The sequence below is a fragment of the Embiotoca jacksoni genome, unplaced genomic scaffold (genome assembly GCF_022577435.1).
Source record: "Embiotoca jacksoni isolate LCO1_2020_lvr unplaced genomic scaffold, fEmbJac1.0.p SCAF_7, whole genome shotgun sequence".
In the NCBI taxonomy this organism is placed as follows: domain Eukaryota; kingdom Metazoa; phylum Chordata; class Actinopteri; family Embiotocidae; genus Embiotoca; species Embiotoca jacksoni.
In genome coordinates this window covers 2,003,090-2,014,192 of record NW_027185425.1, presented here as the reverse complement: position 1 = coordinate 2,014,192, position 11,103 = coordinate 2,003,090, and the positions used below count along the sequence as shown (strand labels likewise).

The 11,103-nt window shown below is 46.2% G+C and overlaps 2 protein-coding genes across 2 annotated transcripts; both read right to left on the bottom strand.

The window, feature by feature from the left end:
* Window positions 1-578: 578 nt before the first annotated feature.
* On the bottom strand, window positions 579-4,270 carry LOC138214692 (free fatty acid receptor 3). The gene is made up of 3 exons (XM_069176465.1): window positions 3,293-4,270; window positions 2,429-2,436; window positions 579-855 (listed from the first exon to the last, which is right to left on the bottom strand). Exons 1-3 carry the CDS (start codon window positions 4,268-4,270, stop codon window positions 579-581), a joined length of 1,263 nt encoding a protein of 420 aa, XP_069032566.1.
* A 1,783-nt stretch (window positions 4,271-6,053) lies between these two features.
* tekt2 (tektin 2 (testicular)) lies at window positions 6,054-10,613 on the bottom strand. Its single transcript, XM_069175716.1, has 9 exons — window positions 9,931-10,613; window positions 9,460-9,585; window positions 9,070-9,275; window positions 8,834-8,977; window positions 8,561-8,675; window positions 7,731-7,838; window positions 7,036-7,179; window positions 6,838-6,917; window positions 6,054-6,645 (listed from the first exon to the last, which is right to left on the bottom strand). The coding sequence occupies exons 1-9, from the start codon at window positions 10,084-10,086 to the stop codon at window positions 6,441-6,443; spliced, it is 1,284 nt and encodes a 427-aa protein (XP_069031817.1). The 5' UTR covers window positions 10,087-10,613; the 3' UTR covers window positions 6,054-6,440.
* Between the last annotated feature and the right edge of the window lie 490 nt (window positions 10,614-11,103).

Sequence of the window (11,103 nt, the reverse complement as noted above, 5' to 3'; positions counted from 1 at the left end):
CTCGGCACCTGAACGGTTAAAAGCGCAACGCCGCGTAATTGCAATGTTCACGGTTCGAGTCCAGCTGGCAGCTTTCCCGTCGGCCTCTTCGCTCTCAGCTGTTACATGAAGGTTAAAAAAAAAAAAAAAAAAAAAACGTTGGCGGAGTCGCCGCTTCTGGAAATATCTTTACCCGTTCTGCACCTCAAAAGACATCCTCGGCGTCCCCGCAGGAGCACCGAAGTCTCCCGGATAAATTTAGCGAACCTAAAGGCTCCCGTTAAGTTGTGACACTTCTAAACGGTTTTCAGAAAAACTTGGACCCCGACTTACATTGTTCTTCCTTCTCTGTACTTCAACGTCCATTTTCTTTGCAGATGAAACCAACCGATACGTCCGAGTGACAACTTATAGACTCTTGTTTTAAGGGGAAAATATGACAGTTCGATATCTATTCAAATGAAAGAAGCAACGTAGAGAATCGTACGACGATATCACTCAAATAAACTTGCTCAAGTGGAATAACAGCACTTTTGTCAGGTTTTTTTTTGTTGTCGTTGCATGAAATAAAAAAGAAATGCCCTCCGTCAAAAGCACATTTACTCGTACAATGTCTTCCAAACTTTCAAGGAGGAGCCGCTCCCTTGTGTTTTTCGGCCTCGGAGGGTTTTGGGTCGCGGGTGTCGAGGAGCCGCTCGGCGCCTCGGGGCGCGCGGCGTCGCGGCGACGCTCCCGCGGCGCACCTTGCGGCAGAAGGTGCAGAAGGCCGGGATGTTGGCGGGGACCCCCATCAGGAAGGTGACGACGTAGACAGAGAGCAGCAGCTGATCGTGCAGCGTGGCGGCTGCTCGGACCCGGGACGCACTCTCGCCGACACTGGACCAAAGAAAACATCGGTCGAGATTCATTAAACTGCTCAGGACCCCGTTTGGTCGGAGAGTTGTTTCGCGGACGCGTCTTTCTTCGGAATCCGAGGACGAGTGATTATGACCCGACTCATTTTAAGCCGAGCGAGCAGCAGGTTCACTGCCAGGAAAAAAAAATCTCAACAACCATCGGGCGGACTGAGAATTCACGGTCCCCGGAGGACGAATCCTACCGACTTCAGGAGGTTGATCGTTTTAGTTTACCGCCAAGACGTCTCAACAACTATCGGATAGGTTGGCAAAAAAAAAAATCGATTCATGATTTATGTTCCCATCAGGATGAATTGCAAGAAAAAAAACCTAAAAACAAATTCAGATCAGATTCAAGTTCTTTTCACTGTTCATTTTATTAAAACACGTAAGCACAGTTTGTTCCTGAAACGGTCCACCAGGTCAAAATACTTGCTTCAGTCATTTCCATGTCGCAAAGTAAACTCCACATACTCTTTTAAATAAAATGCATATTTACAAAGTTATAGAAAGTGCATCAATCAACAATCCTTCTCTCAGTACTTTCCAGCTTCCTCGACCATTTGTCCAATGAAGATCTGAACCTTTTAAAAACAAAAATCTAGAGTTAAAAAAGTAACAGGTGGACACTAGTTTTAATGTAACGCTGCTCAAACTAAACGTTTGTGGGGCGTTGGATCAACTCGTGATAGAAAATAAACTATACACGAAGGAACCACTGTGAAACCGTGATTGACTGATGTCGTTGTGCAGCAAGTGAGCCGTCTGACTCAGAAGATTAAGATACTTGATTCATTCTGTTAGTTTTGGTCTTTTCTGGCGTTTGTTGACAGGAATAGAAAAAAATAAAAATAAATCACCAAACTTTAAAATCTTTTAAATTACCCGCTTAAACATTGCTGTTTAAAAAGTAGCACTGAAACGTCCCGAGTAAAGAGTTGAATTCCAGCAGTCGTGTTCTTCAGTTTTACCTGCAACTCCTTCGTTGTCTAACGAACATAAAGTCCACCCGAGAAGTCAAATATGTCCCTTCGTGAGGTTTTTAGGAATCTGATGGATGTACCTGTGTTACGCGTGAAGATCCAGCCTCTCCGTCACTGAAGAGCCGCTACTTCCCCGTCAATTGTGGAAATTTAATAAGTGTCAGGACACAATCTTTGATGTTCTCCATCTTCTCCAAACATCATCTCCCGGCAACCACTCAGAAGCTGTGACGTCTTTATTTTGGCCGTGAGGAGGGAGATCTTTTTATATATCTTGTCTGCGGTGTCCACAAGGGGGCAGAAAAACGGCACATTTTATTTTGTAATGAGAACAACTCCTAAAATGGAAAGTCAGTTTTGGAGATGATAGTGATGGTAGTTTTATTTACTGATGAGTTTGCAATTATTCTTCATCGTGTGTGTGAGATAATCACATTCAGTGGCAAAAAAAAAAAAAAAAAAAAGGTTTTGTTGTTGGTGTAAAATTAAAATAAAAGAATTACCATTAAAGATGTGTCCATCGGTAACTTAGAAATAATAATTAAACTGCAGGTTATTCAACATGTTTACCACAATGCCTAAAAGACAATGCACACAAAACACTTGCAAGCATGGTACTTTATTTTGAAGGTCTAACAGACTTTAACACTACAGAAAACAATAAATGAAGGGTCATACAGTTTTTATTAACATGTAGAATTCATGTCAGACATCAAATTGTGGTTAAAATGTAATGGTTGAATCGTTTGCGTCGTCACGGCAGGAAAAAAAACAATGCAATTAATCAAATTCCCTCTTACAGCTCGAGAGACACCAGATGGAGCCATTCGTCACCAAACTAATCATCTGACAGGTTTGTTTTCTTTTCCTGTCTTGTTGAAAAGGAAAAAAACAAAAACAAAAACTCACTAATTTAGAATAATGACATTTATTACATTTCTTTGGTCAAAAACAAGAATTCCAATGACTGTTCCTCTTTCTTGCCGACTCGGCCGTTCCCGGCGTGTGAAACAGTCACGGGAAAAGCTGCAGCGTGAGTCACTCTTTATAATCAGCCAAACATCACGTGATCCATCAATACTTCTCGTCTGTCGTCGGACTTGCAAAACAGCCTTCGTTGTAATCCTTTTTTATTATGGAAAGATTTGGTCTAAAGAGTTGGAAGGAAGTGCCGCTGCAGCCCGACGACTGCCGAGCTTTGATCAGGTTATAGTCTGCTTCGAATCGACGAACACAGCAGAGACATCGTGTAGATGAACTGCTGCGTCGTCGGTGAAGAGGAGGAGCAGATCTGAACCAGAGAGATCGATTTTCTGGGTGTTTTTGGGAGCGACATGTGAAGGAAGGTCTGTCCCTCAATGTTTCCACAGTGATCCTCCTTCCTAATTGTCTTGGTTTTTATTTCCACCCGCCGTGACGTCACCCCTGACTCACTTTTGTCACCTCCGCCCCTCCCTGGCTCCTCTCGGACAGCGTGGGCGGCGCCCCGGCGTCGGCGGCGGCGGCGGGTTTACACCGACGCCGATCGCTCCGGCTGAACTGGCTCTGCCGTCCGCACGCTCTTCCCAGGAGTCCTCTCGACGCCGCCGGCGAAAGCATCAGCATCACCACGGGCTCCAGGAACACGCTGCAGGAGCTGGACAGCATGCCGTACGTCCGCCACTCCACGTTCGTCTTCAGCACGAACCCCACGACGTGCGAGGCGTTGTAGGGCGCGTAGCACACCACGAACACCGCCAGCGTGGACAGAGTGACGGTCAGGACCCGCCTCTTCCCCAGCGGGCGCAGGTTGGAGCGCCACACCAGGGCGACGCAGCGCAGGGTGCAGAAACACGTCACGATCAGAGGCACGAGGAACATGACGACGGCCATCTCCAGGCGCAGCGGCAGCAGCACGACCAGCTGCGACGCGTTGAAGCGGCCGTAGCAGGCCGAGACGTCGTCCTCGGTGGAGACGAAGTTGGCCCCGCCTTCGGCCACCAGGCTCACGCTCAGGTGGAGCAGCACGAGCAGCCACAGGGCGGCGCTGATGAAGCACGAGATGCGAGCCCGCCGGTACCTCTTGTAGACGATCGGGAAGGCGATGCTGAGGTAACGCCCGACCGTCACGGCGGTGATGAAGAGGCAGCTGCCGTACAGCGAGGAGAAGAAGAAGAAGCTGTAGACGGGGCACACGGGCGCCGGCAGCATCCAGTCCTTCAGCAACGTCTCCCAGACCTTGACGGGCATCCAGGCCACCAGCGCCAGGTTGGACCCGCACAGGTTGAGGGCGTAGACCACGTTGGGCGTGGCGCGGCGCCGGCGGGCCTTGCGCACGTACACGAAGAGGACCAGCAGGTTGGCGGGGAGGCCCAGCAGGAAGGTGAAGATGTAGACGGAGAGGGCGACGCAGTCCTCCAAATGCACGTCCATCTCTTCAGTGAAGTCCGCCGGAGAGGAAGCGGCTCCTCCGGTTCACCATGACAAATCAGACGGGTGCGCACCGCGCGACAGAGTCTCCATTAGGTCCCTCCATCGTGCACAGACTCCGCTCTCGGCCACGCGGGCGACATCTCCGAGACAGGTGACAGCAAAAGAAAAAAAAAAAAGAAAAGGAAAAAAAGAGGCGGTGCCCGCTGATGATACACGTGGGCACGAAGGGGGCGAGGTGCACACGACATCGTGACAGAGATGCAGATAAGGAGACGCAGCCGCTCATGCGGAAGCGGGAGGGGGCATTTAGCCGGCACCGAGCGGCCCTAAGTGTCCTCTCGGTGGAAGGGGCAACAGACAGGTAGCATCTGGGCCCTTAAGTGAAATGATTCAGAATAATTCAGTCTGTCAGGAAGCGCCGGGCCGTTCCAGCCGGAGCCGCGGCCGTCTAAACGAAGTGGAGGGCCGGGCAGTAAAGTCATAAATGTGCTGATGGTCGATGCGAGGGGAGGACGGGTTGGGCTTTGGGAAAAGGGTGACTTGTTTGTGGCGCGAAGGCCCTTCTAACAGTTTTATGGCGGAGAGTGAGTTCCCCAGTGTGTGTGTGTGTGTGTGTGTGTGTGTGTGTGTGTGTGTGAGAAGAGTTGGGTGTGTCACCCTGGAGGCTTTCGGTGAGGAAAATGAAGCAGAAAATCACTGAGACTTGTTGCAGAGGCATTTTATTGGTTGCAAAAAAAAAAAACAATACCAAGAAAACGGTTTTCCAAGAAAAGACCGTGAGTCGTTCAAAACAAAGCAAAGTGGACCAGCTGTCGGATTAGTCTACTGATCCGACCGTCAAAACAAACGTGTGCAGCTCCCGGTCTTATTATATTGTGACGTGAATGTTTGCAATGAAATGATGAGATATTTACTTTTATTTATCGCTCATATTCTTTTCTCGGTTCTGATTTTCATCTGAGCACTTCAGCCACTTCCTGTTTGCTCTCTGTCTTCAGCTGTTTGCTCAGGTTACACTTAATAGTCATGTTTTTCTTTTGTGATCCTCATGAGGTTTAATAACGACAATAACAATTGGGAGAACAGGCACTTTTTGTTCTCGTCTACACAAATAACTGATCCTAATTGGTTACCTGCGGCAACGTTGAGCATTTTGAGCACAACAGATGAGTTCACATGCTAAACTGTTAAAACCGTCCGCAGGAAAATACACAATTCAACATAAATGGAGAATATAGTTTCCAAAAGTGAAGTAATTATGAGCATATTTGAAAATCCCTTCTGCCCTTTAATCTGCACCAATTCTTTTATTTCCTAGAAACTGTCCATACCTGCTGATTTGTGGCACATTTCTCTTCTCTGGTGTCATTATCGAAAAATAGATTATTATACAGCTGCTGGACCTGTTTTTACTTATAAAATCTTACTACTTGTGGAAAACTTCAGAAAACACACACCGAACGTTTCTTGGAAGCGGATATATAAAAAATTTTTTTTTTAAAAAAGGCAGCGACTCACACAAACATCCATTTGAAGACTTTACTGCAGCGGCGAGGGAGATTTATGGAGTTTATCGTCTCAGGGAACTTGTTTACCAGATTTTTTTTTTTTTTTTTTTTTAAACCGGAGTCAAAGTTCACGTCATTATCGCCGCCGTCATCCTCCAAACACCGTCAGTTGATCAAACAATATGACAAAGCCAAACAAAGCCATTAGAGCGAGCGGTCGATGGACGTAAGCGCTTCGGCCTGTGAAGTTTGAATGAACGAGGGCAGACGCCGTGTACGGTGTATTAATAGCTGAATGTTTTATTGGTGTTCAAATTGACATTTTAGAGATGATTTAAATATCTTGTAAAAACGAAACACACACACACAGATAAGGATGATCATTTAACACAACACACATAAAGGTAAATTAATCACACGCAAACCATCTAACCGGGTCAGGAGAGCATGACAGTTATAAGATGCAATAAATAAATAAAATATAGTAAAGTTTTATCTTCTTCGGGACTAAGTGTTGAAGTTTGTTAAGGCGCTCAGGCTTTAAGTTTCTATACACGTTGGGTATTATTTCGGTGTCGGTGTCCATTGATAATCGCTGACAGCGGGATTAAACAGAGGAGTCGTTCACATCTCCTCCCTTCGACGGCTCGGCGAGCTCCTTCCTACTGAGCCAGCAGCCGCAGGTTGCTCCTCCCACTGGAGTTTGCGAGCGGGACCAGCAGCACCGGCGTTCGGTCGGTGACGGGGGCCGACGCCAGGCGGTCGCGGGTGTTCATGCTTCGTTGTTCCAGAGACAGAGCTTCCCGTTTCCTGGAGAGGTCCAGCAGCATGCGGGAGTGATGGAGCTTCATCTTCTGCAGGGAGTTCCTGTGTGGGCGAAACGAGCAGAGACGAAAGTGTCAAGACTCGTTTATTTACTCTCCGTCGGACCCGTTGGCGCGTGAACTCTTCTTATCTGTTCGAAACGTCCAGCACGCTTTAAGAGGCACGACTGACTGAAGGTTATCTTTATTATTTCTGTGTGTTTTGATGCTGAAAATGTGGATGAACGCCTCTTACTGCTCCTCAGAGAGCTTCTGCTCCAGAGCTTTCATTGTGGCCTCCAGCTGCTGGACTTCGGCAATGAGGCCGTACTGCACCTGCGAAACCAGCATCATCAGGAGAAGATCGATCGGAGAGAAACCTTTCATCATTTCTACTGAATCGCTCCTCTGCGCCGCCGCCGCCGCCAACGCCCTCGACGTGCTTCACACAAACCTCGTCCCTGCACAGGTCCACGCCAGGTCTGGTGGTCCTGGTCTCCAGTCTGGTGTGAGCCAGCTTCAGGGAGGCCGTCTTCGCCTGCAGATCTGCATCCAGCCCGCAGATGTCGCTCTCCATCTCCGCCATTTCATCTTCGGTCTACAGACAGATGTGCAGACGGTTCAGAAACTATAACTACAGACGAGACGAGGCTGGGTCAGAACCGAGGCTGGGTCAGAACCGAGGCTGGGTCAGAACCGAGGTTGGGTCAGAACCGAGGCTGGGTCAGAACCGAGGCTGGGTCAGAACCGAGGTTGGGTCAGAACCGAGGCTGGGTCAGAACTGAGGCTGGGTCAGAACCGAGCGTGCGGCGGCGGGCGGCGCGTATAAAATACGAGATGGCTCTTAATTTGAAATGGATACAGGAAGTTGTGGCACCGGCAGCCCATTCGTGTAGCCTCATCCCTCAGCCCGTCCGTCAATTATTCACCTGCCTCAGTTTAGTGTGGCAGACATTCATGTTCGCAGGGTCGACCTCACGCTTGCGGTCCAGTCAACAACAACAACAACAACAACAAAAACAACAACAACGTCTTGTCCTCCACAAAAAGCTGGATTAAGCCCTCGGTGAGCCTTTTTTCCGAGTTCGCAATCCCACCCTGTAAGTCGAAGACAAATACCTGACAATACAGGCTTTACAAATGTCGTACTTTTTTTTTTTGCCACTCCAGTTCATGTTGAGCTTGCTCCTCGTGGTGATTGCGCTTGCGGATAGCAAACTCGGTGGCCCTGTGCTGATTCTCCAACTCACTCCGCAGCTAAAACAAATATAAAACACAGAAGAGAAAGGATTTGATCGCATCTTATGCTGCTGGCGACGGAAGAAATGAAAGAAAGGACGGTGCACCATATTTTCAGGCAGGTAAGAAAACCAAAACAGGAAACATTGAATTAAACGGATCCTCTAAGGCCTTTCTGCAGCGCCCCCTGGTGGAAGGATGCCATAACAATACAATTTGTTTACATGAGGAATCGGATGATTATTAACCTGAACTAAGGACTGCACCTCATGAATACAGCTCTCAGTAACAACTTAAAAGTTATATGTTAAATTAGAATTTGTTGGTTTTTGTAATTAATTTTTAGTTATTTTTTTTTTTTTTTACAGAAGAGTGCAACATTTTAAAGTAAATTTAAAGGCACTTCAAAACATTTTTCTTTCACCGCCAAAAAAAAAAAAATCATTCACTGTCATAGCAAGCAGAAAAACATCTTTCACCCTGAATATATGCCAGTAAAACATTTAATTACACATTTTTTTCATAAAGCGACATTTTTATAGTCAATGTTGAATTATTTTTAATGCAGAAAAATAATCCAAGTGATAAATTATTGTAAATTTAACAGTACAGGTGTCCAACCCGCTATTAAACATGTTTTTTTTTTTTTTTTTAAACATTTAAATGTCTGTATGGCTAAAATTCATTGAAGAAAGAGTGAAAACAGGACAACACTAGAGTAAGTTGTACATCAGACTCACCTGGGGTCTGATGAGGCTCACGTCCGCCCTCGTTTGCTGTGACACCTGCATGGCCTCCTGGGCACAAGCCACGTTGTACTGGCTGAACTGGACCCACTCCTGAGGGGTGGAGGAACTACAAGAAGGACAAAAGTCATATCAGCAAATGAGGTTTAAAAATTCTACAAATTTACCACAAGAGTTTGAAAACTGAAGCTTTATTCTATAATCTGTTTTAAGCGTTTACAACAACACATACATCGTATTTCATGCACACCCTCGTGCCAGGATTACCCTGATGGTATGCGCGTGGGGTTGCTCTTCAGGGAGATGAGAGGTGACTTTATTGTAAGTGACAGGCAGGACATATCGATATCCAGAGCCTCCATCTTGTTCTGGAGGTCAGCGGTCAGCCGGTGCCGAGCCTCCTGCAGAACACTTTGGGACGAGAGCGAGATCAGGCGGTCGGAGGGCTTTCTTTGCGATGCGGAAAGTAAAAACGTGCGAGTTTTCGCCGCAGCGCTCCTCACCACAGCTGCTCGAAGGCCTTGTCGACGTGCCGCTGCAGAACCAGTTGCGCTCTTTCGATCAGCTCCACTTCTCTCCTCAGCTGCTCGTCCACGGGGTCGTTGACCAGCTCGTACCCTCGCCGTCCCTCCCTCAGCGTCAGGCACTCGGCGCTGACCTCCAGAGGAACGGCGGTGGCGGCCAGGGCCTGCTCGGTCCGCTCTTTAGACTGTCACGACACACAATCACTGGAAGTTCAGTCGGACTCACACAGGAGGAAAAGTACACATCTTTTTTTCTTTTTTTTTTAAGTCGAAAAAGGCTGACAGCTTTCTACTTTCATGAGCATAAAAAAAAAAAAAAGCTGTGAGTTGTATCAACGTTTTTTTTTATTTTTTTTTTTAACAAGTCACCAGGGTCAGAGCCTCCATCTCCACATCCACTTTCCGAGCGCAGCTTTCCAACACGTCCTTCCACCGGGCAACATCCCAAACCCGGTCACCCAGCCTGCGAGAGATGTCGCTCTCATCCCACGTTGTCTGCAGAGAAAAGGAAGCATTCACAAAAAAAACAACAACAACAACAAAAAAAAAGTCATGACATTCCTCCACAACAATCATCAGTTTCCGACCTTATGACTGCAGCTGCTGCTTCGGGGGGGAAGCTACAAACTTTTTACGGACAATTTTAAAGCCTGCAGGTGGTGAATATTTAACCACATCGCAGAATATACTGTCAGAAGCAGACTGGATCTGAAGAAGTGCACGCGTTGATGTGAAAACGACCAGATTTATTTCAAATCTCTGCACTTTTGTGACATTTAATCTCTTATTCATCAGTTTTCTGAGCATCGGCCGATCCGGGTCTCACCGACAGCAACCCACCTTGCAGTTGGTCTCGTTGAGCAGCGACCTCCCCTCCTGTCTGATCACGTTGGAAACGTGACGCTGGTGTTGAGCCGTGGCAGACAGCTGATGGTTGTGGCTGCACCACTCTGACACACTGTGGTGCAGGCAGGGCTTTACGGGAAGCGAGGACATCCTCCTGCTGAAAATAAGGCTGTAAATGATGATTATCTTTTATTATAATCTTCCGTTTACCTTGATGAATCCATTTCAAATTTTGAAAATATCTCAAAAGAAAAGCAAATCCTCACCTTTGTGCAGCTGGAACTATGAAATATATATATATATATTTTTTTGCATTAAAAACGACGGTATGTTAATTTATTAATTGTTTCAGCTGTATTTAGGTATTAGAATTAATTACAAAATAAAGTTTGGGCTAAATTTTCACCAAACTTTTTTTTTGTGGTTTTCGTGTTATTTATTTATTTTATTTTTTTTACAGCCGTTTGTGTGAAACCGAAACCTGAAACATCGCGACGACAACTTTAAATCTCATTTTAACGTCGCATCACTTTGAAGTTTACTCACCGGACTTCTGCGACGTTCAGACACGCGTGCGGGGTTTTTCAGCACCGCGTTACCTATAGCAACAGCAAAACCGAGCCGTCTCCAGGGGCAACGAGCCGACAATAATTAATTAATAATTAAAACACGGTGGAAACGGTGATGCGGAGCCTTCAGCGACATTAATAAAGCAACGGGGGATGCGAAGAAGCTAGAACAAGCTCTTTAATGCCCACAACAGGGGCAGAGGAATATTCTGTAAATAGTAAAAAAAAAAAAAAAAAAAAAAAAAAAGTACAACTGCATACAACTATCTATAAAAAGAAAAATGTATATAAAGTATTAAAAACTCAACGTGCAGAAAAAAATGGCCCCTGTGACTGATGCACTGTATATATCTTTTGTATAAAATCAGAATTTGAGGTGTATTAACAGTGTGAGGGTTATTTTCTGTTGCGACTGGGACTGCAGATAATGATTATTATCTGAGTAGTTTTCCAAAACTGATTGAATGCTTAAAATTCAGTAAATAGTGAGAAATGCCGTAACAGTTCACCGGAAACCCCCCCCTCACGTTGTTTTTGTTTTTAAACCTTTAAAACTATTGCACTGCAAAGTTATTAACAATAGTTTAAGCGTAATAAG